Source organism: Ranitomeya imitator, chromosome 1, assembly GCF_032444005.1.
Source record: "Ranitomeya imitator isolate aRanImi1 chromosome 1, aRanImi1.pri, whole genome shotgun sequence".
In the NCBI taxonomy this organism is placed as follows: domain Eukaryota; kingdom Metazoa; phylum Chordata; class Amphibia; order Anura; family Dendrobatidae; genus Ranitomeya; species Ranitomeya imitator.
In genome coordinates this window covers 51,818,048-51,843,515 of record NC_091282.1, presented here as the reverse complement: position 1 = coordinate 51,843,515, position 25,468 = coordinate 51,818,048, and the positions used below count along the sequence as shown (strand labels likewise).

General features: G+C 39.8%; 2 protein-coding genes across 3 annotated transcripts in view; both read left to right on the top strand.

Moving 5' to 3' along the window:
- Nucleotides 1-249: 249 nt before the first annotated feature.
- LOC138675224 (mucin-2-like) lies at nucleotides 250-24,929 on the top strand. The gene is made up of 4 exons (XM_069763681.1): nucleotides 250-391; nucleotides 9,741-11,539; nucleotides 12,227-13,261; nucleotides 24,846-24,929. Exons 1-4 carry the CDS (start codon nucleotides 250-252, stop codon nucleotides 24,927-24,929), a joined length of 3,060 nt encoding a protein of 1,019 aa, XP_069619782.1.
- Nucleotides 9,505-25,468, top strand: part of SKOR2 (SKI family transcriptional corepressor 2) — a 60,993-nt gene continuing 45,029 nt past the window's right edge. Inside the window, exon 1 of one of the 2 annotated variants that reach the window (XM_069745348.1) lies at nucleotides 9,505-9,666. The gene's annotated coding sequence lies outside the window, so the exon portion shown is untranslated. Of the gene's footprint in view, nucleotides 9,667-22,856; nucleotides 23,016-25,468 lie in introns of those variants that run through there. The other variant, XM_069745350.1, reaches the window with a different exon arrangement.

The following is a 25,468-nucleotide window of genomic DNA, read 5'->3' as shown; positions in this document are numbered from 1 at the left end:
AGCGTTTCAGAGTTATGACCTCATAAAGTGACAGTGGTCAGAATTGTAAAAATTGGCCCTGTCACTTAGGTGAAAACAGGCTTTGGGGTGAAGGGGTTAAGACACAAGCAAATCTCTCCCTAGCTCAGCAGCAACTCCCCCTACACTGCCTGATTCTGGAGTAGACTGTGACGAGCATGGCGGTGCCAGGTCTGATATAGACCTCGTGATGCTGTGCGGCCAGCCAATCACTGTAATGCCAAAACCAACATGGCTGTGGCATTACAGTGTGTGGCAGACAATCCTTGCATGTTCATTGGCTCTCTAAAGAGCGTCAAACATGCAGGGTGGGTACCCGAGCTCCCGCTGAGCAACCTCGGAAATACTGGGCGAGCTCCGAGCATTTCGAGCAGTGAGATGCTCGGGCGAATACCGAGAAGTGGCGAACATGCTCGCTCATCACTAGGGTTGAGCGAAACGGGTCGACCAGATTCAGAAGTCGCCGACTTTTGGCAAAGTCGGGTTTCATGAAACCCAACCCGACCCCTGTGTGGGGTCGGCCATGAGGTCGGCGATCTTCTGAACTGGAATCGGAATTCCGATACCGATTCCCGATATGTTTAAGATATCGAAAGGTCCTTCAAGCGCTGATTCTTAGAAGGAAGGATGCGGGTTAGAACCAGGGCGCGTCCGAGGGTGAGTATATACCTATTAAGAATATACTCACCCTCGGACGCACCCTGGTTCTAACCAGCAGCCTTCCTTCCTAAGAATCAGCGCTTGAAGGACCTTTCGATGATGTCGCGGCTTGTGATTGGTCGCGTGACGCCCATGTGACCGCTCACGCGACCAATCACAAGCCGCGACGTCATCGAAAGGTCCTTCAGGCGCTCATTCTTAGGAAGGAAGGCTCCCGGTTACAACCAGGGCGCGTCCGAGGGTGAGTATAGCAATATTTTTTATTTTTATTCTTTATTTTACACATTAATATGGATCGCAGGGCCTGAAGGAGAGTTTCCTCTCCTTCAGACCCTGGGAACCATTAGAAACCCAATGCACTGCATTGGGTTTCGTGTTTCGGCCGACCCCAACCCCGACTTTTCTATAGGATCGGCCGATTTCACGCGACCCGACTTTTGAAAAAGTCGGGTTTCGTGAAATCCGACCCGATCCTATAAAAACAAAAGTCGCTCAACCCTACTCATCATATATTATTTAAGGTGGCCCCACAAAGTCCTAGATTTTTGTTATATTTCTCTATGTTTTCTCTGAAGTCAGGAAGAACCAAATTAAAAATGGACAGAAAAGTGTTACTGCACAAACCTATTGTTTCATGTTCTTACAGACTATCTCAAAGGACGTGACTGCACCACAGACATTCTTCTCAACGGGGGCCACAGAACAAATGGGAGAAATAGAGCATCAGCTATTCTTCCATTGGCCCTAATTCACAATTCATAGTGAAACTATACTACTATGTACAATATAATGTGACGGTAGAGATATGATTTACATAATACAGGCGATAAAGAATTGTGACAAACATTACAGGCGATTGACAAATGTGATATACATAATACAGGTGATTGAGAGATGTGATACACATAATACAGGTGATGGAGAGATGTGATATATATAATACACGTGATGGAGAGATGTGATATGCATAATCCAGGTGATGGAGAGATGTGACATACATAATACAGGTGATTGAGAGATGTGATATACATAATACAGGTGATGGAGAGATGTGATATAGATAATACAGGTGATTGAGAGATGTGATATACATAATACAGGAGATGGAGAGATGTGATATACATAATAAAGGTGATTGAGAGATGTGATATATATAATACAGGTGATGGAGAGATGTGATATACATAATACAGGTGATTGAGATATGTGATATATATAATACAGGTGATGGAGAGATGTGATATACATAATACAGGTGATTGAGATATGTGATATATATAACACAGGTGATGGAGAGATGTGATATACATAATACAGGTGATGGAGAGATGTGATATACATAATACAGGTGATGGAGAGATGTGATATATATAATACAGGTGATGGAGAGATGTGATATACATAATACAGGTGATGGAGAGATGTGATATACATAATACAGGTGATGAAGAGATGTGATATAGATAATACAGGTAATTGAGAGATGTGATATACATAATACAGGTGATGGAGAGATGTGATATACATACTACAGGTGATGGAGAGATGTGAAATACATAATACAGGTGATGGAGAGATGTGAAATACATAATACAGGAGATGGAGAGATGTGATATAGATAATACAGGTGATTGAGAGATGTGATATACATAATACAGGTGATGGAGAGATGTGATATACATAATACAGGTGATGGAAAGATGTGATATACATAATTCAGGGGATGAAGAGATGTGATATACATAATACAGGTGATGGAGAGAAGTGATATACATAATACAGGTGATGGAGAGATGTGAAATACATAATACAGGCGATGGAGAGATGTAATATACATAATACAGGAGATGGAGAGATGTGAATTACATAATACAGGTGATGGAGAGATGTGATATACATAATACAGGAGATGGAGAGATGTGATATATATAATACAGGTGATGGATAGATGTGATATATATAATACAGGTGATGGAGAGATGTGATATACATAATACAGGTGATGGAGAGTTGTGATATACATAATCCAGGTGATGGAGAGATGTGAAATACATAATACAGGAGATGGAGAGATGTGATATATATAATACAGGTGATGGATAGATGTGATATACATAACACAGGTGATGGAGAGATGTGATATACATAATCCAGGTGAGGGAGAGATGTGAAATACATAATACAGGTGATGGAGAGATGTGATATACATAATACAGGAGATGGAGAGATGTGATATATATAATACAGGTGATGGATAGATGTGATATATATAATACAGGTGATGGATAGATGTGATATACATAATACAGGTAATGGAGAGTTGTGATATACATAATCCAGGTGATGGAGAGATGTGATACATATAATACAGGTGATGGAGAGATGTGATATATATAATACAGGTGATGGAGAGATGTGATATACATAATACAGGTGATGGAGAGTTGTGATATACATAATCCAGGTGATTGAGAGATGTGATATACATAATACAGGTGATGGAGAGATGTGATATGTATAATACAGGTGATGGAGAGTTGTGATATACATAATACAGGAGATGGAGAGATGTGATATACATAATACAGGAGATGGAGAGATGTGATATACATAATACAGGTGATGGAGAGTTGTGATATAAATAATACAGGAGATGGAGAGATGTGATATACATAATACAGGAGATGGAGAGATGTGATATACATAATACAGGTGATGGAGAGATGTGATATATATAATACAGGTGATGGAGAGATGTGATATATATAATACAGGTGATGGAGAGTTGTGATATACATAATACAGGAGATGGAGAGATGTGATATACATAATACAGGTGATGGAGAGATGTGATATATATAATACAGGTGATGGAGAGATGTGATATACATAATACAGGAGATGGAGAGATGTGATATACATAATACAGGAGATGGAGAGATGTGATATACATAATACAGGTGATGGAGAGATGTGATATACATAATACAGGAGATGGAGAGATGTGATATACATAATACAGGTGATGGAGAGATGTCATATAGAAAATACAGGTGATGGAGAGTTGTGATATATATAATACAGGTGATGGAGAGTTGTGATATACAGTTAGGTCCACATATATATTTGGACAGAGACAACATTTTTCTAATTTTGGTTATAGACATTACCAGAATGAATTTTAAACAAAACAATTCCGATGCAGTTGAAGTTCAGACTTTCAGCTTTCAATTGAGGGTATCCACATTAAAATTGGATGAAGGGTTTAGGATTTTCCGCTCCTTAACATGTGCCACCCTGTTTTTAAAGGGACCAAAAGTAATTGGACAATTGACTCCAAGGCTATTTCATGGACAGGTGTGCGCAATCCCTTCGTTATGTCATTCTCAATTAAGCAGATAAAAGGCCTGGAGTTGATTTGAGGTGTGGTGCTTGCATTTGGAAGGTTTTGCTGTGACATAAACATGCGGTCAAAGGAGCTCTCCATGCAGGTGAAGCAAGCCATCCTTAAGCTGCGAAAACAGAAAAAACCCATCCGAGAAATTGCTACAATATTAGGAGTGGCAAAATCTACAGCACTGGTGAACTCATCAATGCAAAAAGCCCTGGGCGCCCACGGAAGACAGCAGTGGTGGATGATCGCAGAATAATCTCCATGGTGAAGAGAAACCCCTTCACAACAGCCAACCAAGTGACCAACACTCTCCAGGAGGTCGGCGTATCAATATCCAAATCTACCATAAAGAGAAGACTGCATGAAAGTAACTACAGAGGGTTCACTGCACGGTGCAGCCACTCATAAGCATCAAGAATAAAAAGGCTAAAAAACATCTAAAAAAGCCGCACAGTTCTGGAAGAACATTCTATGGACAGATGAAACCAAGATCAACCTCTACCAGAATGATGGAAAGAGAAAAGTATGGCGAAGGCGTGGTACAGCTCATGATCCAAAGCACACCACATCATCTGTAAAACACGGCGGAGGCAGTGTGATGGCTTGGGCATGCATGGCTGCCAGTGGCACTGGGTCACTAGTGTTTATTGATGATGTGACACAGGACAGAAGCAGCCGAATGAATTCTGAGGTCTTCAGAGACGCCATACTGTGTGCTCAGATCCAGCCAAATGCAGCCAAACTGATTGGTCGTCGTTTCATACTACAGATGGACAATGACCCAAAACATAAAGCCAAAGCAACCCAGGAGTTTATTAAAGCAAAGAAGTGGAATATTCTGGAATGGCCAAGTCAGTCACCTGATCTCAACCCAACTGAGCAGCATTTCACTTGTTAAAGACTAAACTTCAGACAGAAAGGCCACAAACAAACAGCAACTGAAAACCACCGCAGTGAAGGCCTGGCAGAGCATCAAAAAGGAGGAAACACAGCGTCTGGTGATGTCCATGAGTTCAAGACTTCAGGCAGTCATTGCCAACAAAGGGTTTTCAACCAAGTACTAGAAATGAACATTTTATTTAAAATTATTGAATCTGTCCAATTACTTTTGGTCCCTTTAAAAACAGGGTGGCGCATGTAAAGGAGCTGAAACTCCTAAACCCTTTATCCAATATTAATGTGGATACCCTCAAATGAAAGCTGAAAGTCTGAACTTCAACTGCATCGGAATTGTTTTGTTTTAAATTCATTGTGGTAATGTCTATAACCAAAATTAGAAAAATGTTGTCTCTGTCCAAATATATATGGACCTAACTGTACATAATACAGGTGATGGAGCAATGTGATACACATAATACAGGAGATGGAGAGATGTGATATACATAATGCAGGTAAAGGCCCCTTCACATTACGCGACGCTGCAGCGATACCGACAACGATCCGGATCGCTGCAGCGTCGCTGTTTGGTCGCTGGAGAGCTGTCACACAGACCGCTCTCCAGCGACCAACGATGCCGGTAACCAGGGTAAACATCGGGTTACTAAGCGCAGGGCCGCGCTTAGTAACCCGATGTTTACCCTGGTTACCAGTGTAAAAGTTAAAAAAAACAAACACTACATACTTACCTAACGCTGTCTGTCCCCGGCGCTGTGCTCTGCACTCCTCCTGTACTGGCTGTGAGCACAGCGGCCGGAAAGCACAGCGGTGACGTCACCGCTCTGCTTTCCGGCTGACCGACGCTCACAGTCAGTACAGGAGGAGAGCAGAGCACAGCGCCGGGGACAGACAGCGGTAGGTAAGTATGTAGTGTTTGTTTTTTTTTTACTTTTACGCTGGTAACCAGGTTAAACATCGGGTTACTAAGCGCGGCCCTGCGCTTAGTAACCCGATGTTTACCCTGGTTACCAGTGAAGACATCGCTGGATCGGTGTCACACACGCCGATCCAGCGATGTCCACGGGAGATCCAGCGACGAAATAAAGTTCTGGACTTTGTTCAGCGACCAACGATCTCCCAGCAGGGGCCTGATCGTTGGTCGCTGTCACACATAACGATATCGTTGCTACGTCACAAAAAGCAACGATATCGTTAACGATATCGTTATGTGTGAAGGTACCTTAAGAGTGAAGATGTGATTTGCCTAAATTAGATGAAGTTGGACTGGGGGATTATCTGAGATTATCATGAATGGTCAGAGTTGTTTTCCTTCCTATCCTCTGTGAAATGTTCCTCTGGGACCTGGTCACCATCCAGATCTTCTGTCCCTGCCTCTTCTAACATTTCCTGTAAGTTCACTTGTAGCATAAATGGACAATATGTCCTGGAATGATGGACGACATGACAGCCACTACACTTAATTTTCAAGGACAGTTTATCTAATAGTATAGATCCACCATTAAAGACACAGGCTCCCCTATTAATAGATGTATGTGGAGAATGACAGGTGAATACTGGATGGAGAAAGCACTGAGAATTCAGTGGAGTCAAAACATCTTAATGAACACACAGTATATTAGGTTTTATCTTTTAGAGGATACAATTATTCTATTTAGGAGAATATATGCAAGTATGAAGGGTAAAATAGAAATTGATATATTAAATAAATCTTTATAATTGTAACGTAATAACACCATAAATTCAGGAGATAAAAAATAATAAACATATATATATATATATATATATATATATATATATATATATATATATATACTGTATATATATATATATATATATATATATATATATATATATATATATATATATATGTATTTTTATTTCAACATACATAATGCTATGTAATTTATTATATATATGGTGGAAACTTTTTCAAATTACATATAGAGAGAGATAAATCGATAGATATAGATAGAAAGATATTGTAGATATATATTTATTACATACACATAGTTCCCAGTTTACTTTTCTAGTTTGCCTTTGCATTTATTCTGAATATAATTATACACATGTTTGTTATATATAAAGAGATAGATAAATAATAGATAGATAATCTATATACAGAGCTATAGATATGTATAGAGAGATAATTTTCTAATTAATTACATTATAATATATATAGTATAAATGTATATGTTATGTTATCCTTTTTTCATTTGCCTACATATATTATTTGGGTGTCTATTTACTTGGATATTGTGTGTGACTGTGCATGTATAGCTGAGACTTAAATATTCGTGTATGCATAATCTGTAATTATAAACATAGAATTATAATTAACAAATAGTAAGAGTAAAATTTTTATATCCATTTTATCAAAAATACCAGTTAATAATAATGTGAATGAAATGATTAGAGAACTTTTACTAATCTACTTCACCTTTTTTTTTACACACTTATGTGTTATATCTATTATTATTATTATTTATTTATTTATATAGCACCATTAATTCCATGGTGCTGCACATGAGAAAAAGGGTTAGGTAAAGGGTTACAGTAAACAGGTTTACAATGACAGACTGGTACAGAGGGGAGAGGACCCTGTCCTTGCAGACTTACATTCTACCATTGTTTAATTTTGATTGTATGTTTGTTTGAGATATATTTTACTTTTGTATAATTTTTGCTACAACAAAACAGAAAATGTACACAAAACTGAGATGAAGACTTTGTACAGAATGAGGGGAACTACAAGTCTCAGGATTTTTAGCCAGGGATTGATATGAATTGGCTTGTATTCAGGGAAGTTGAGAGCCACAGGTTTCCTCTCCCTCTTCTATAAACTGTATAATGTGTAAAACAATGCGCCTCTTCTCTTAATGAATTACTAATGAGCTGGAATTGGACAGCAGGCTTAATTAAAGTGCAGCGCAATGTGTTTACCACATTGTAATTGAACTCATTAGGGCTCTGCCTCCTTCTTCTTCTCCTTCTTCTTCCTCCTCTCATCCGCATTCATTACTTTGGGTGAAATTAAACAACAGAGAAAATATGAGAAAAAAAAGATGTTACATGAAGAGGAAAGTACAGGGAAGTAAAGGAAATGTTATAAGAGAGCAGGGTGAGCACACAGCAAAGCAAGAGTCACTGAATTCAATAATGTGTAAACAGAGTGTCTATATATATATATATATATATATATATATATAATGTAAATGTTAATGTGTGCAACTGTTACAAATGTATTATGCAGCCATACATGCATGCATACAAAGTGTGTGCCCATGTTTTGTGTAGGTAGGAACACTTCTATATTTTTGTGTGCACATGTGTAGATGTGGCTGCTCTATGTACAATATTATTTTGTGCGCAGAAATAAATTGTTATATATAAGTATTTCACTTACATATTTACATCTATATCAAGTGTGTGTGCTTTTTTCAGTGTGATATGTATTCATATATGTGTATAGGGGGGTATGTGTGTGTATATATAAATGTATGTGCTTGTGTGTGTATATATATATATATGTGAGTATGTGTATGTTTGTACATGTATCCATATATCTGTGTGTGTGTGTTTGTGTGTATATGTATATGTGTATATATGTATATTAGTGTGTGTGTATATATGTATATGTGTATATATGTATATTAGTGTGTGTGTATATATGCATATGTGTATGTGTGTGGATATATATATATATATATATATATATATATATATATATATATATATATATATATGAGTAAGTGTATGTTTGTACATGTATCCATATATCGCTGTGTGTGTGTTTGTGTGTATATGTAACTGTGTATGTGTGTATATATGTATATTATTGTGTGTGTATATATGTATATGTATGTGTGTGTATATATATGAGTATGTGTATGTTGGTACATGTATCCATATATCTGTGTGTGTGTTTGTGTGTATATATGTATATGTGTGTGTGTATATATATATATATATATATATATATATATATATATATATATATATATATATATTACACACATACATATGCATATATACACACACTATACACTGTGTATGAGCCGGCGGTGGTGCGGACCATGTGCTGCCGGTGACTGTGGGGCAGGAGATGACACCCGCTGTGAGCAGTCGGTCCTCCTCAGTCCTCCCCGGTCCTCCTCGGTCCTCATTCCTCGATCCTCCCCGGTCCTCCTCGGTCCTCCTCGGTCCTCCTCGGTCCTCCCCGGTCCTCCCCGGTCCTCCTCGGTCCTCCTCAGTCCTCAGTCCTCAGTCCTCCTCAGTCCTCGATCCTCCTCAGTCCTCCTCGATCCTCCCCGGTCCTCAGTCCTCAGTCCTGGATCTTGCCTTCTGCGCAGCTTTTCAGCTTTTCTGGCTTTCACCTTCCTCTCCCGAGCAGAGTGTCCGGACTTGTCTCCTTTCTCCCAGTCCGGCAGTGGGAGGGAGCTGAGCCCCCCAGTGACAGGCTGGTGGCGGCCCCCATTGCTGGTGATAGGGTGGCGTGCAGCGCTGCTCGGACTGACTGATAGAAGCGTTCACCCTCCGACTCCGGCGCTGACAGATCCCTTTGGAGGAAAGTGACTACAGCTCCAGATCCCTGGAAGGAGACAAAAGCTGAAACCAATGGGAGTGTGAGCGACTGCGGGACCAGGATCTATGTACACTGCACGGGGGACTGCAGCCGCGACCACCGGAGCAGAGCACAGGTACTGACTGATGGGGTGCTGAGCAACCTCCCCTGGGATCCCAGCACAGGAAACATCTCCATCTGTGGTCACAGTCCAGGTAGTGTCCGCCACTGACCAGCTGCTGACCACAACTAACACCTCCACCCCAAGAGTGGTCACAGTCCAGGTAGTGTCCACCACTGACCAGCTGCTGACCACAACTAACACCTCCACCCCAAGAGTGGTCACAATCCAGGTAGTGTCCACCACTGACCTGCTGCTGACCACAACTAACACCTCCACCCCAAGAGTGGTCACAGTCCAGGTAGTGTCCACCACTGACCTGCTACTGACTACAACTAACACCTCCACTCCAACTGTGGTCACAGTCCAGGTAGTGTCCACCACTGACCTGCTGCTGACCACAACTAACACCTCCACCCCAACTGTGGTCACAGTCCAGGTAGTGTCCACCACTGACCTGCTGCTGACCACAACTAACACCTCCACCCCAACTGTGGTCACAGTCCAGGTAGTGTCCACCACTGACCTGCTGCTGACCACAACTAACACCTCCACTCCAACTGTGGTCACAGTCCAGGTAGTGACCACCACTGACCTGCTGCTGACCACAACTAACACCTCCACCCCAACTGTGGTCACAGTCCAGGTAGTGTCCACCACTGACCTGCTACTGACCACAACTAACACCTCCACTCCAACTGTGGTCACAGTCCAGGTAGTGTCCACCACTGACCTGCTGCTGACCACAACTAACACCTCCACCCCAACTGTGGTCACAGTCCAGGTAGTGTCCACCATTGACCTGCTGCTGACCACAACTAACACCTCCACCCCAACTGTGGTCACAGTCCAGGTAGTGTCCACCATTGACCTGCTACTGACTACAACTAACACCTCCACCCCAACTGTGGTCACAGTCCAGGTAGTGTCCACCACTGACCTGCTGCTGACCACAACTAACACCTCCACCCCAACTGTGGTCACAGTCCAGGTAGTGTCCACCATTGACCTGCTGCTGACCACAACTAACACCTCCACCCCAACTGTGGTCACAGTCCAGGTAGTGTCCACCATTGACTTGCTGCTGACCACAACTAACACCTCCACCCCAACTGTGGTCACAGTCCAGGTAGTGTCCACCACTGACCTGCTGCTGACCACAACTAACACCTCCACCCCAACTGTGGTCACAGTCCAGGTAGTGTCCACCACTGACCTGGTGCTGACCACAACTAACACCTCCACCCCAAGAGTGGTCACAGTTCAGGTAGTGTCCACCATTGACCTGCTGCTGACCACAACTAACACCTCCACCCCAACTGTGGTCACAGTCCAGGTAGTGTCCACCACTGACCTGCTGCTGACCACAACTAACACCTCCACCCCAACTGTGGTATCAGTCCAGGTAGTGTCCACCACTGACCTGCTGCTGACCACAACTAACACCTCCACCCCAAGAGTGGTCACAGTCCAGGTAGTGTCCACCACTGACCTGCTGCTGACCACAACTAACACCTCCATCCCAACTGTGGTCACAGTCCAGGTAGTGTCCACCACTGACCTGCTGCTGACCACAACTAACACCTCCACCCCAAGAGTGGTCACAGTCCAGGTAGTGTCCACCACTGACCTGCTGCTGACCACAACTAACACCTCCATCCCAACTGTGGTCACAGTCCAGGTAGTGTCCACCACTGACCTGCTGCTGACCACAACTAACACCTCCACCCCAAGAGTGGTCACAGTCCAGGTAGTGTCCACCACTGACCTGCTGCTGACCGCAGTAAACACCTCCATCCCAACTGTAGTCACAGTCCAGGTAGTGTCCACCACTAACCTGCTGCTGACCACAACTAACACCTCCACCCCAAGAGTGGTCACAGTACAGGTAGTGTGTCCACCACTGACCTGCTGCTGACCACAACTAACACTTCCACCCCAGCTGTGGTCACAGTTCAGGTAGTGTCCGCCACTGACCTGGTGCTGACCGCAGCAAACACCTCCATCCCAAGTGTGGTCACAGTACAGGTACTGACCACCACTGACCAGGTGCTGACCACAACAAACACCTTCAACTGTGGTCACAGTACAGGTAGTGTCCACCACTGACCTGGTGCTGACCATAACAAACACCTTCCACTGTGGTCACAGTACAGGTTCTGACCACCACTGACCAGGTGCTGACCACAGCAAACACCTCCACCCCAAGTGTGGTCACAGTACAGGTACTGAGTGACCACCACTGACCTGGTGGTGACCACAACAAACACCTCCACTCCAACTGTGGTCACAGTCCAGGTAGTGTCCACCACTGACCTGCTGCTGACCACAACTAACACCTCCACCCCAACTGTGGTCACAGTCCAGGTAGTGTCCACCACTGACCTGCTACTGACCACAACTAACACCTCCACTCCAACTGTGGTCACAGTCCAGGTAGTGTCCACCACTGACCTGCTGCTGACCACAACTAACACCTCCACCCCAACTGTGGTCACAGTCCAGGTAGTGTCCACCATTGACCTGCTGCTGACCACAACTAACACCTCCACCCCCAACTGTGGTCACAGTCCAGGTAGTGTCCACCATTGACCTGCTACTGACTACAACTAACACCTCCACCCCAACTGTGGTCACAGTCCAGGTAGTGTCCACCACTGACCTGCTGCTGACCACAACTAACACCTCCACCCCAACTGTGGTCACAGTCCAGGTAGTGTCCACCATTGACCTGCTGCTGACCACAACTAACACCTCCACCCCAACTGTGGTCACAGTCCAGGTAGTGTCCACCACTGACCTGCTGCTGACCACAACTAACACCTCCACCCCAACTGTGGTCACAGTCCAGGTAGTGTCCACCACTGACCTGGTGCTGACCACAACTAACACCTCCACCCCAAGAGTGGTCACAGTTCAGGTAGTGTCCACCATTGACCTGCTGCTGACCACAACTAACACCTCCACCCCAACTGTGGTCACAGTCCAGGTAGTGTCCACCACTGACCTGCTGCTGACCACAACTAACACCTCCACCCCAACTGTGGTATCAGTCCAGGTAGTGTCCACCACTGACCTGCTGCTGACCACAACTAACACCTCCACCCCAAGAGTGGTCACAGTCCAGGTAGTGTCCACCACTGACCTGCTGCTGACCACAACTAACACCTCCATCCCAACTGTGGTCACAGTCCAGGTAGTGTCCACCACTGACCTGCTGCTGACCACAACTAACACCTCCACCCCAAGAGTGGTCACAGTCCAGGTAGTGTCCACCACTGACCTGCTGCTGACCACAACTAACACCTCCATCCCAACTGTGGTCACAGTCCAGGTAGTGTCCACCACTGACCTGCTGCTGACCACAACTAACACCTCCACCCCAAGAGTGGTCACAGTCCAGGTAGTGTCCACCACTGACCTGCTGCTGACCGCAGTAAACACCTCCATCCCAACTGTGGTCACAGTCCAGGTAGTGTCCACCACTAACCTGCTGCTGACCACAACTAACACCTCCACCCCAAGAGTGGTCACAGTACAGGTAGTGTCCACCACTGACCTGCTGCTGACCACAACTAACACCTCCACCCCAACTGTGGTATCAGTCCAGGTAGTGTGTCCACCACTGACCTGCTGCTGACCACAACTAACACTTCCACCCCAACTGTGGTCACAGTTCAGGTAGTGTCCGCCACTGACCTGGTGCTGACCGCAGCAAACACCTCCATCCCAAGTGTGGTCACAGTACAGGTACTGACCACCACTGACCAGGTGCTGACCACAACAAACACCTTCAACTGTGGTCACAGTACAGGTAGTGTCCACCACTGACCTGGTGCTGACCATAACAAACACCTTCCACTGTGGTCACAGTACAGGTTCTGACCACCACTGACCAGGTGCTCACCACAGCAAACACCTCCACCCCAAGTGTGGTCACAGTACAGGTACTGAGTGACCACCACTGACCTGGTGGTGACCACAACAAACACCTCCAACTGTGGTCAGTGTCTAGGTAGTGTCCATCACTGACCTGGTGCTGACTGCACCTTGTGATAACAGATATTGTGTATTGTGACATGGGACTGACTATTTCCATCCTACCTTATGATCAGATCACAGCCATAAGTTCTACACATTAATGAACTGGATCTGACTACATCTGATCCCAAGTCGAGGACATAGATGACCTGGTGCTGAGTGTACCCCTGATCACAGGTATGATGACCTGTCACTGACAGCTGCCTCTGCTGATACCACAGGTGCTGTACATAGGTGACCTGTCACTGACAGCTGCCTCTGCTGATACCACAGGTGCTGTACATAGGTGACCTGTCACTGACAGCTGCCTCTGCTGATACCACAGGTGCTGTACATAGATGACCTGGCACTGACAGCTGCCTCTGCTGATACCACAGGTGCTGTACATAGATGACCTGTCACTGACAGCTGCCTCTGCTGATACCACAGGTGCTGTACATAGGTGACCTGTCACTGACAGCTGCCTCTGCTGATACCACAGGTGCTGTACATAGATGACCTGGCACTGACAGCTGCCTCTGCTGATATCACAGGTGCTGTACATAGATGACCTGTCACTGACAGCTGCCTCTGCTGATACCACAGGTGCTGTACATAGATGACCTGTCACTGACAGCTGCGTCTGCTGATACCACAGGTGCTGTACATAGGTGACCTGTCACTGACAGCTGCCTCTGCTGATACCACAGGTGCTGTACATACATGACCTGGCGCTGACAGCTGCCTCTGCTGATACCACAGGTTCTGTACATAGGTGACCTGTCACTGACAGCTGCCTCTGCTGATACCACAGGTTCTGTACCGTGTGAGGTGGTGCTGCCAGCTGCCTCTGCTGATACCACAGGTGCTGTACATAGATGACCTGTCACTGACAGCTGCCTCTGCTGATACCACAGGTGCTGTAGATAGATGACCTGTCACTGACAGCTGCCTCTGCTGATACCACAGGTGCTGTACATAGGTGACCTGTCACTGACAGCTGCCTCTGCTGATACCACAGGTGCTGTACATACATGACCTGGCGCTGCCAGCTGCCTCTGCTGATACCACAGGTGCTGTACCGTGTGAGGTGGTGCTGCCAGCTGCCTCTGCTGATACCACAGGTTCTGTACCGTGTGAGGTGGTGCTGCCAGCTGCCTCTGCTGATACCACAGGTTCTGTACCGTGTGAGGTGGTGCTGCCAGCTGCCTCTGCTGATACCACAGGTGCTGTACATAGATGACCTGTCACTGACAGCTGCCTCTGCTGATACCACAGGTGCTGTACATAGATGACCTGTCACTGACAGCTGCCTCTGCTGATACCACAGGTGCTGTACATAGGTGACCTGTCACTGACAGCTGCCTCTGCTGATACCACAGGTGCTGTACATACATGACCTGGCGCTGCCAGCTGCCTCTGCAGATACCACAGGTGCTGTACATAGGTGACCTGTCACTGACAGCTGCCTCTGCTGATACCACAGGTGCTGTACATACATGACCTGGCGCTGCCAGCTGCCTCTGCTGATACCACAGGCGCTGTACATAGGTGACCTGTCACTGACAGCTGCCTCTGCTGATACCACAGGTTCTGTACCGTGTGAGGTGGTGCTGCCAGCTGCCTCTGCTGATACCACAGGTTCTGTACCGTGTGAGGTGGTGCTGCCAGCTGCCTCTGCTGATACCACAGGTGCTGTACATAGATGACCTGTCACTGACAGCTGCCTCTGCTGATACCACAGGTGCTGTACATAGATGACCTGTCACTGACAGCTGCCTCTGCTGATACCACAGGTGCTGTACATAGGTGACCTGTCACTGACAGCTGCCTCTGCTGATACCACAGGTGCTGTACATACATGACCTGGCGCTGCCAGCTGCCTCTGCTGATACCACAGGCGCTGTACATAGGTGACCTGTCACTGACAGCTGCCTCTGCTGATACCACAGGTGCTGTACATACATGACCTGGCGCTGCCAGCTGCCTCTGCTGATACCACAGGCGCTGTACATAGGTGACCTGTCACTGACAGCTGCCTCTGCTGATACCACAGGTTCTGTACCGTGTGAGGTGGTGCTGCCAGCTGCCTCTGCTGATACCACAGGTTCTGTACCGTGTGAGGTGGTGCTGCCAGCTTTCTCCTTTGTAGCTTTATCCCCTCTAATTGCCAAGATTGATTTCTGCTATTTAAACAGTGAGGTTTTAATTGAAGGCTGAATTGTAAACAGCTCGGCCCCTGACCAGGCAGATTGAGGTAATTGTGTGTAATTTGGTTGTCAAAAGATTAATCGCAGAGGCCGGGCCGATTTGATTAAGTCAATTAATCTCTGATTACAGTGTTCAAGTGTCATTTGGCATCAGACAGACCCTCTCAGGTGCTGCTTGTAGCTGAGTGATCGGGGCAATCAATTGGGCTGGAGGCATCACCAACACCACCAAACATGTATATATGTATATATATATATATACTGTATATGTAAAGAGTAATATCCATTTATATTGATCCTTGTGACCTCCTACACTTTGAGAACGAATATTTATTTGTAACCGAGTTTTAAATGTTAATTCACATTGAAGCTGATTTCATAGAATTTGGACTATATATGGCAGATACAATGTTAGATGGAGTAAAAAAAGGGGATTTCCATGTTGCAACATAGAGATATTATATATATATATAGGTGCCATATACATGTAGTACAACAGTCCATATTCTTTTTCTGTCCATTCAGCACCAAAGTCCATAACATTAATGTAACCAGCACTGTCTATCCAGCCCATTCAGGAGCTGATCTGCATTACATGTACTACCTATCCTATTATTATTATTATTATTATTATTATTATTATTATTATTATTATTACTTGATATTTAGATGTTAAATCAAAACAAATCTATTACTTTTACTTTTTACTTGTATTATATATATATATATATATATATATATGATATGCATTTATGTGTGTATATATATATATATATGTTTCTATACATGACTGTGTGTGTATATATATATATATATATATATATCTATATATATCTATCTATATATATATATAGATATATATATATATGTCTGTGTCTTATAGCAGCTATAGATATATAGATATGTGTGATTTCGCACCTACCCTATTCTCCACTTCTTCCATTAGTCTATCCATGTGGGCAGGCTGCCTTAGTAGGAATGATGCACTGCAGCTTTCCTGCATGTGATCCATGGACGCTCTTCCTACTCCTCACTTTGTGTTGATCGTAGTTTGTTTTTTATTATCAAGATGTGATATTAATACTGTACTAATCTAATGACACTTTTTCATAATTGTTAATCGTATGTGCTAAAACTCTACGATCCAATACAATAATACTAAAAAATAACGAATATTGTGCTAATTATTATACAAAATACTGCACTTTACTAGACCAAAACTATTCTGCTCATTTTAAACAATAGAGTATTCAAAATGCAGTGATGCTACATAATAATGTACAAAATATAGTAACTAATATACTAATTAACTGATAGTACCGAATGTTATGTTACTAACAGCAGCTTAAAATTATGTACTAATATTACAATATTGCTGATAAAGTATAGAATTCTATAAGTTGTACCACACGAATGTGCTTAAATCATATTATACACACATATGTATATATATATATATATATATATATATACATATATATATATATATACATATATATACTGTAACTTTAATATATTAAAATATAAAGGATTCTTCTCATTAATACATTATGTACTACATATTGACAAGTTAAATAAAAAAAATGCCTAGGTAGATAGAATAGATTTATAACAGATAGATAATAGATAGATAATAGATAGATAGATAAATAGATAGATAATATATAGATAGATAAATAGATAATAGATAGATAGATAGATAGATAGATAGATAGATAGAGTTCTTGATATTATCAAAAAAGTAAGTTATTTTCTTGAGAAAAAGTGTTTTATTGTGACAAGATAATGATGATGGTGATGATAGTGATATTATATTGTTCCAAGGGAAATCATTTATATAAACTAGGGTAATGTCCAGATGCATTCTCTGTGCATGAGACCTAGAGGCAGGAAGGCAGGTATGAGCAGCAGACCTGAGCCCTCCATAGTGTGCTGCCCCTCCATAGTGTGCTGCCCCTCCATAGTGTGCTGCCCCTCCATAGTGTGCTGCCCCTCCATAGTGTGCTGCCCCTCCACAGTGTGCTGCCCCTCCATAGTGTGCTGCCCCTCCATAGTGTGCTGCCCCTCCATAGTGTGCTGCCCCTCCATAGTGTGCTGCCCCTCCATAGTGTGCTGCCCCTCCACAGTGTGCTGCCCCTCCATAGTGTGCTGCCCCTCCATAGTGTGCTGCCCCTCCACAGTGTGCTGCCCCTCCATAGTGTGCTGCCCCTCCATGGTGTGCTGCCCCTCCATAGTGTGCTGCCCCTCCATAGTGTGCTGCCCCTCCATAGTGTGCTGCCCCTCCATAGTGTGCTGCCCCTCCATAGTGTGCATGGTGCCAGTGTCCAGGCCACGGAGGGACGATCGGTGCAGATGTGGGGGGTGTAAGAGCCTCTCACAGGGACCCCAGGAAGCTCTGCTGTGGATCCAGAGCAGTCATTAGCAGGCAGCTTTAAGTGATTGTGAACAGTAAGTAAAGAAATCTCTTGATTGTAATACTCTCTCGCAGAGCAATAATATCCCAGTGGGTGGTCATCAGTAATGATGGATGCAGCGGTATAATGGCAGCCCTGGAACTGCTCTTGGAAGGCGAATCTCTCTCTGATTTCCGTCTATCCAGTTGCAATAGTGGAATCAGTGATTCCTTCAGAAGCAGCAGAGCAGGTAGGAGTCAGCTCACATCTGCTGATTATTAACAGCCTCCATTCCAGGCTCTCATTATCTTTACATTGTTGTACTCCAAGAATATTCATCCATCTCCTTAATTGTTACTTTGTAGCCACTGCGATTCCTGCACAACACAGAACACATCAGTGTCATCAGCTGCTGATTATCAGGAGCATTTGTGGCCATATGGATGTGATCTCCACTCCTGGGATTGGTTCAGGATTTCCAGATCTATCTATTATCTATCTATTATCTATTATCTATTTATCAATTAGCTATCTATCTATCATCTATTATCTATCTATTATCTATTATTTATCTATCATATATCTATATATTATCTATCTATCTATCTATTATCTATCTATCTATCTATTATCTATCTATCTATCTATCTATTATCTATCTATCTATCTATTATCTATCTATCTATATATCTATCTATTATCTATCTATCTATCTATTATCTATCTATCTATATATCTATCTATTATCTATCTATCTATCTATCTATCTATCTATCTATCTATTATCTATCTATTATCTATCTATCATCTATTATCTATCTATTATCTATTATTTATCTATCATATATCTATATATCATCTATTATCTATCTATCTATATATCTATCTATTATCTATCTATCTATCTATTTATCATCTATTATCTATCTATCTATTATCTATCTATCTACTATCTATCTATTATCTATCTATCTATCTATCTATTATCTATCTATCTATATATTATCTATCTATTGTCTACATATTATCTATCTATCTATCTATCTATCTATCTATCTATTATTTATCTATATCTATTTATAATCTATTATCTATCTATCTATTATCTTTCTATCTATTATCTATCTATTATCTATCTATCTATCTATCTATCTATCATCTATCTATTATCTATCTATCTATTATCTATTATCTATCTATCTATCTATTATCTATTATCTATCTATCTATCTATCTATCTATCTATCTATCTATCTATCTATCTATCTATTATCTATCATCTATCTATCTATTATCTATCTATTACATATGTGTCCCATACTTTTCATACTATCTATATTTGTATGTCTATCTGACTATTTATCTATGTATGGACAGGGTTTACTTGGTGTAGTTAAAACATATCTATTTAGACCCCCAGGAATAACTCTAAAATTTGGGGGATGATTGTCAGAGCCAAAGTGCCTTATGTGAGCTCTCAGACTTTCTTTTGTTAAATCAGAGCAGAGGTTATAGAGAATGACAGACAAAGCCTGGAGTGCTGTGGCCAAATGATCCCTAGGTTTCTCCAGATGGGACCATCTCCACTGCAGATACCCAACATTGTATAAAAAAAAGCATCTCTGCCACAGTCATAACTTAATTACAAGCAAGGAGAAGCAATAACAACGATCATCAGGGTAATTGGGGGGCAGTGGGTTGCTTAACCTGCCGAGTGCCAAAAAGACCTCAGTTTGTAGCATGGAGAGGTTGCTAAAATTTATCAGTTCAAGAAACACTGTAATTAGACAGGTAAAAAGAGAAATGAAAAAAAAAAAAGAATGAATGAAAGAAATAGAATGAAATAGAGAAAAGAAAGAGAACAGAAAGAAGGAAAGAGGAGAAATAAATAGAGAAAGGTAAGGAAGAGAAAAAGGAAAGAAAGAAACAACAAAAGAAAGAAAAAAACTACACTTATTAATAATTCTATAACAATTGCAATAGATCAATAAACAATTGTAAAGTTCAAAGTACCATAAATATGACTGTGTTAAAAATGCAGTAATATTATTATCATTATTTTAAATAGTTTTATATAGTTAAATAGTCTACAAGAATGAGGATCTATAAGTACATTAATTTGTAGTTTTATTAATAATAATGGAAAATAAATTATTATTATTATTATTATTATTAGTAGCCATACTGATAATTACATGCTATAGATAATAATAACTGATTGAGCTTCACTATTTTAACTTTAATTGACCAAAATGTGAAATGTATAGATATTAAATACCAATGATCCCATCACAAATCTCTATGTTCAAAAATGCTTAGTGCAGAGTACATCATGTATACCTCCTCCTCCTCCTCCTCCTCCTCCTCCTTCTCCCTCTCACCCCTAATACTAAACATCTCTGTCATGTTTCCAAAAGAGAAAGAGAAAAAAAATGGCTTCTAGTCTAATTAAGTAGATTAATTAACTTCTCAACCACTTGCAATAATTACACCTTGCGGTTTTTACCTGTAAAGTGGAGAAAGATTACAATGCATCAGGACTTCTTATTTAATCATATCAATATACTTTCATCCTCATCATTATTAGAATTATTATTAATATTATTATTTTATTGCACAGTATTCCAATAATTATTATTTTTATATATGATAAGAATCATTATAATAACATTTTAAGAAGTCGCACACTGGATTATTGCACTTGTTCACATGTATGGCTGGTGTGTTTCCCAGTTTCCTCCCCCTCTTATCTTCTGGTCTGGATTTGACACTTTAATTCCCCCCTCCCCTTCCATGTTGACGCCGACAACGAAGACCGAGGAGATCGCAGGATCCCGCATCAGTTGTCATTGCCAGGAATTCGTCAATGAAAGTCTCTGATTCTTTTCTTGACTCCATTTTTGATCACTTTGTCCCCCCATCCCCCTTCTTCAGTCAGCCCCACCCTGGACATAAACAAATTAGCTGCTCCTCTATGTTACTTGTCTGCTAGGTATATATCCTGATAGATCAATGTCACACACACAAAAAAAAAGTCACAAATGGCAGGTCATTTATTAAAAAAAAAAAAAATCAGACTTAGCGAATGCGACTTTTCAATATAAATGTTTTATCAGACTTAACCAAAATAAAAGACATAATAGCAAATCATGTAAAAAAATAAATAATATTTTTCCATTACATTATTAGCTGTGAAAAAAAGGAAGAATTGGAGATCCTTCTCCTCTGTAATAGGTCTTAATGTGTCCTTGTGGACATGTTCAGTGTGCGACATTTGTCATGCCAGAAGATCAGATCCGACGTTTTGGTTGCAAGAAACTGCGACAAATTAATCATATTTAGGGAAAGTATGGGAGTATTTTTTTATAATGTAAAATGAATAATAATGGACACTATAATATACTCTATGCAGAATTATCTATATAATCTAACCATAGAGAGAGCTGCTTTTATATATATATATATATATATATATATATATATATATATATATATATATATATATGTATATATATATATATATATATATATATTTGTATATATATAATATATATTAGATAATTTTATATATATATATATATATATTATATTTATATTTATATATTTATATAATATTATATATTCACTCACTCATATATATATGTATATATATATATATATATATATATATATATACACACACACACATTTCTTACATGGTACGTGGTTGAGCAGAAAAAATGATTTTCCTCATGTTTAACTATCTTCTTATTATCTATTTATTATTTATCTATATATCTATCTATATAACATTTTTTTACTATATATCTATTTATTATCTGTCTATTTATCGTGTAGCCATCTGCCTATTTATAATTTATCTCACATCCATTTATCTATTATATATCTAAATATTTATGTCTATATATCTATCACTGTAAACTACTAATTATTAAAGTACAGGATTGAAATGAAAAAATAAAAAATAAATAAAAAAGAAAAGTAATAAGTTTTTTTATGCTCTGCTAATTTGTTTTACAATAGGTTAAAAAAATAAATTTTGTCTATATTAAAAATATTCATAACGAATGCAAAAAAAAATACAGTAAACAATAAAATATGAAAAATATATATAGGTTAAAAAAATAAATTTTGTCTATGTTAAAAATATTCATAATGAATGCAAAAAAATACAGTAAACAATAAAATATGAAAAAAAAACTATAAATAAATTATTATTATTATTATTATTATTTATTGTTATAGCGCCAATTATTCCATGGCGCTGTACATGTGAGGAGGGGTATACATAATAAAAACAGGTACAATAATCTTAAACAATACAAGTCATAACTGGTACAGGAATAAATAAATGAAATGATGATACATAAAATACAGATGCAATGTAATGGAGACCTCTGGGCAGTCAGGGAGCAGTCACAGTTCTCCAGCACATAATCTCTCCAGCACCTCAGGATTATCAGATCTGTGTCTTTATACTGATGACATCTAAGGTGGAGGCAGATCAAAGGAAGCCATGACTGTGAGGAGGGAAGTCCCAGGCGGAGAGGGGGTTAATGAGGAGGTGATGACGTCACTCGGCGTTCTAGTAAGAAGCCGGGCTCCGAGGATGGAGCTCCTCCATAGAGCTGCTCGGGCTCCGGGAGCAGGACCGGCCGAGGAAGGAGACTCTGTGCCCATCACTGGCTGCAGCCGCCGCACCATGCCCGGGGCTGAGCGCTGAGGGTCCGCTCTGCAGCAGGTACAGGGGGCGTCTGCGTGTGAATGGGGTCTATGGGAAACACTGGGGGAAAGTTCAGGAATATCAGGCTTTGCCCTAATCAAGTTATGTTATCAACACTGTATCCAGATTCTGTGCGAAATGATAGATAGATAGATAATAGCTAATAGATAATAGATAGATAATAGAAAATAGATAGATAATAGATAATAGATAATAGATAGATAATAGATAATATATAGATAATAGATAGATAATAGATAGATAGATAGATAGATGATATATAGATAATAGATAATAGATAGATGATAGATAATAGATAATAGATAGATAATAGATAATATATAGATAATAGATAGATAATAGATAGATGATATATAGATAATAGATAGATGATAGATAATAGATAGATAATAGATAGATAATAGATAATAGATAGATAATAGATAGATGATATATAGATAATAGAAAATAGATAGATAGATAATAAAAAATAGATAATAGATAGATAATAGATAGATAGATAGATAGATAGATGATAGATAGATAGATAGATAGATAGATAGATAGATAATAGAAAATAGATAATAGATAGATAATAGATTGATTATAGATTGATAATAGATAAATAGATTGATAATAGATAATATATAGATAGATAATAGATAGATAATAGATAGATAGATAGATAGATGATAGATAGATGATAGATAGATAATAGAAAATAGATAATAGATAGATAATAGATTGATTATAGATTGATAATAGATAAATAGATTGATAATAGATAATACATAGATAGATAATAGATAGATAGAAAGTGATGCTGAATTTTTCAAACCTGATATCAAATAATTCACTAGATTTTGCTGCATTCTTATGGAAAACTGCTCAACAAACTCAACTCTGCTAGATTGCTCTGTATGGTAACAGAATAAATTGTGAATGTGAAAATCTATTTATTCTAATGTCACTATGCCATCTTTCTATTTAAAACTAAATATAATTAAAGATCTCTCACTATATATTTATATAGTGTTCTTTTCTTTAATTATACTAAGTAAATAAGAATAAGAAGTTGAAATGTTGACATTGAAATAATAAAGAAATAGTGTGTGTGTATGTGTGTATATATATATATATATATATATATATATATATATATATATATATATATATATATATATATTTCACTATGTGTTACGCACAATCGGAGGTAAGATGTGTTTGTAGTCAGGGGGTGATGATTCCCTTATAAAATGTTGCAACCTGCAAAATCAGCTCCTCTTACATATGAGTAACGAAAAGTCAATTCTTCACATTAGCATTTAATTTACAGTAATATATTTAGGTTATCATCTTAATATATATTGTGTGTTGGAAAAAAAAATATGTTTGTGCTACATTGTGTTTATTGTTTTTAACTTCAAACTACATTTCTGAATTAGACCACAAGACATAGGACAGGAGGAGTCTACAAAATATTCCCACTCATGACATATATACATCTATAAACTCCATATACAATAGCTAATATACTTACATATATATATATATATATATATATATATATATATATATATATATATATATATATATATATATATATATATATATCACCTGCAAGTAGGCAATACCAAATGATCCTCTTTTATAAAAGTAATTCAATTATAATTAATCCTGCTAAAAATTTCTACAGCAAAAAAAAAAAAAAAAGAAAAATATGATTCTAAAGATTCTGTAAAATTCACAGTAAAACATATAAACATTCCATACTTTGTGTAGATGATGAATATAAATTAAGCAGTGTAATAACTTTCCCTTGGTTCATTTATATAATTTAATTCTAAGTTACAACCGGATGATAATGATGATGATGATGATGATGATGATGATGATGATGATGATGAAGATAACAGAAAACTGTTGTTTTAGTTCTTTATTAAATGAATAGTTAAAACATATACAGATACAGCTGTGTAGAATAGAATAGGAACGAACGTGTACTAAATGATTCAATTTAATAACATTTTTGATGACTGTTTATTATATATTTTTATTTATTAACAATTTTTTTAAATTAATTTAAAGGTATTCATTTTTGTATTTTGCCTTTATTTTTAAGATTTGCGTTATTTAGATTTACCGTAGTTTGATACATTTATTTTCTGATTTATATTGATATTTTTACATTCATTTATGTTATTTTTATTTCCTGAATGTTCTTCCAAAAATAAAATATATGACAAATTTTGGCAAAAGAAAAGTGATTATGTAACATGAATGCATATTGCCTGTAGTCTCGGGACACAAACACATGCTCATTTTATTTCTGAGTCTCATCCTGATCTAATGAAAACGGCTCTGGGTTACCCGCCACAGTAAGGAGGTTAATTACATTTTAATTAATAGATACATTACCAGGAACCTTTGCTTTGTACATAGAGTACCCTGTAGCAAAAGTCTGTATCACC

Excerpts from the sequence above, each read along its gene's own strand:
- LOC138675224 (XM_069763681.1), top strand. The coding sequence starts at position 250 with ATGGCTGTGGCATTACAGTGTGTGGCAGACAATCCTTGCATGTTCATT. Across the intron at positions 392-9,740 it reads AGCTCCGAGCATTTCGAGCA|TCCAGGTAGTGTCCGCCACT; the intron begins GTGAGATGCTCG and ends CTGTGGTCACAG. Across the intron at positions 11,540-12,226 it reads CAAGAGTGGTCACAGTACAG|GTAGTGTCCACCATTGACCT; the intron begins GTAGTGTGTCCA and ends GTCACAGTCCAG.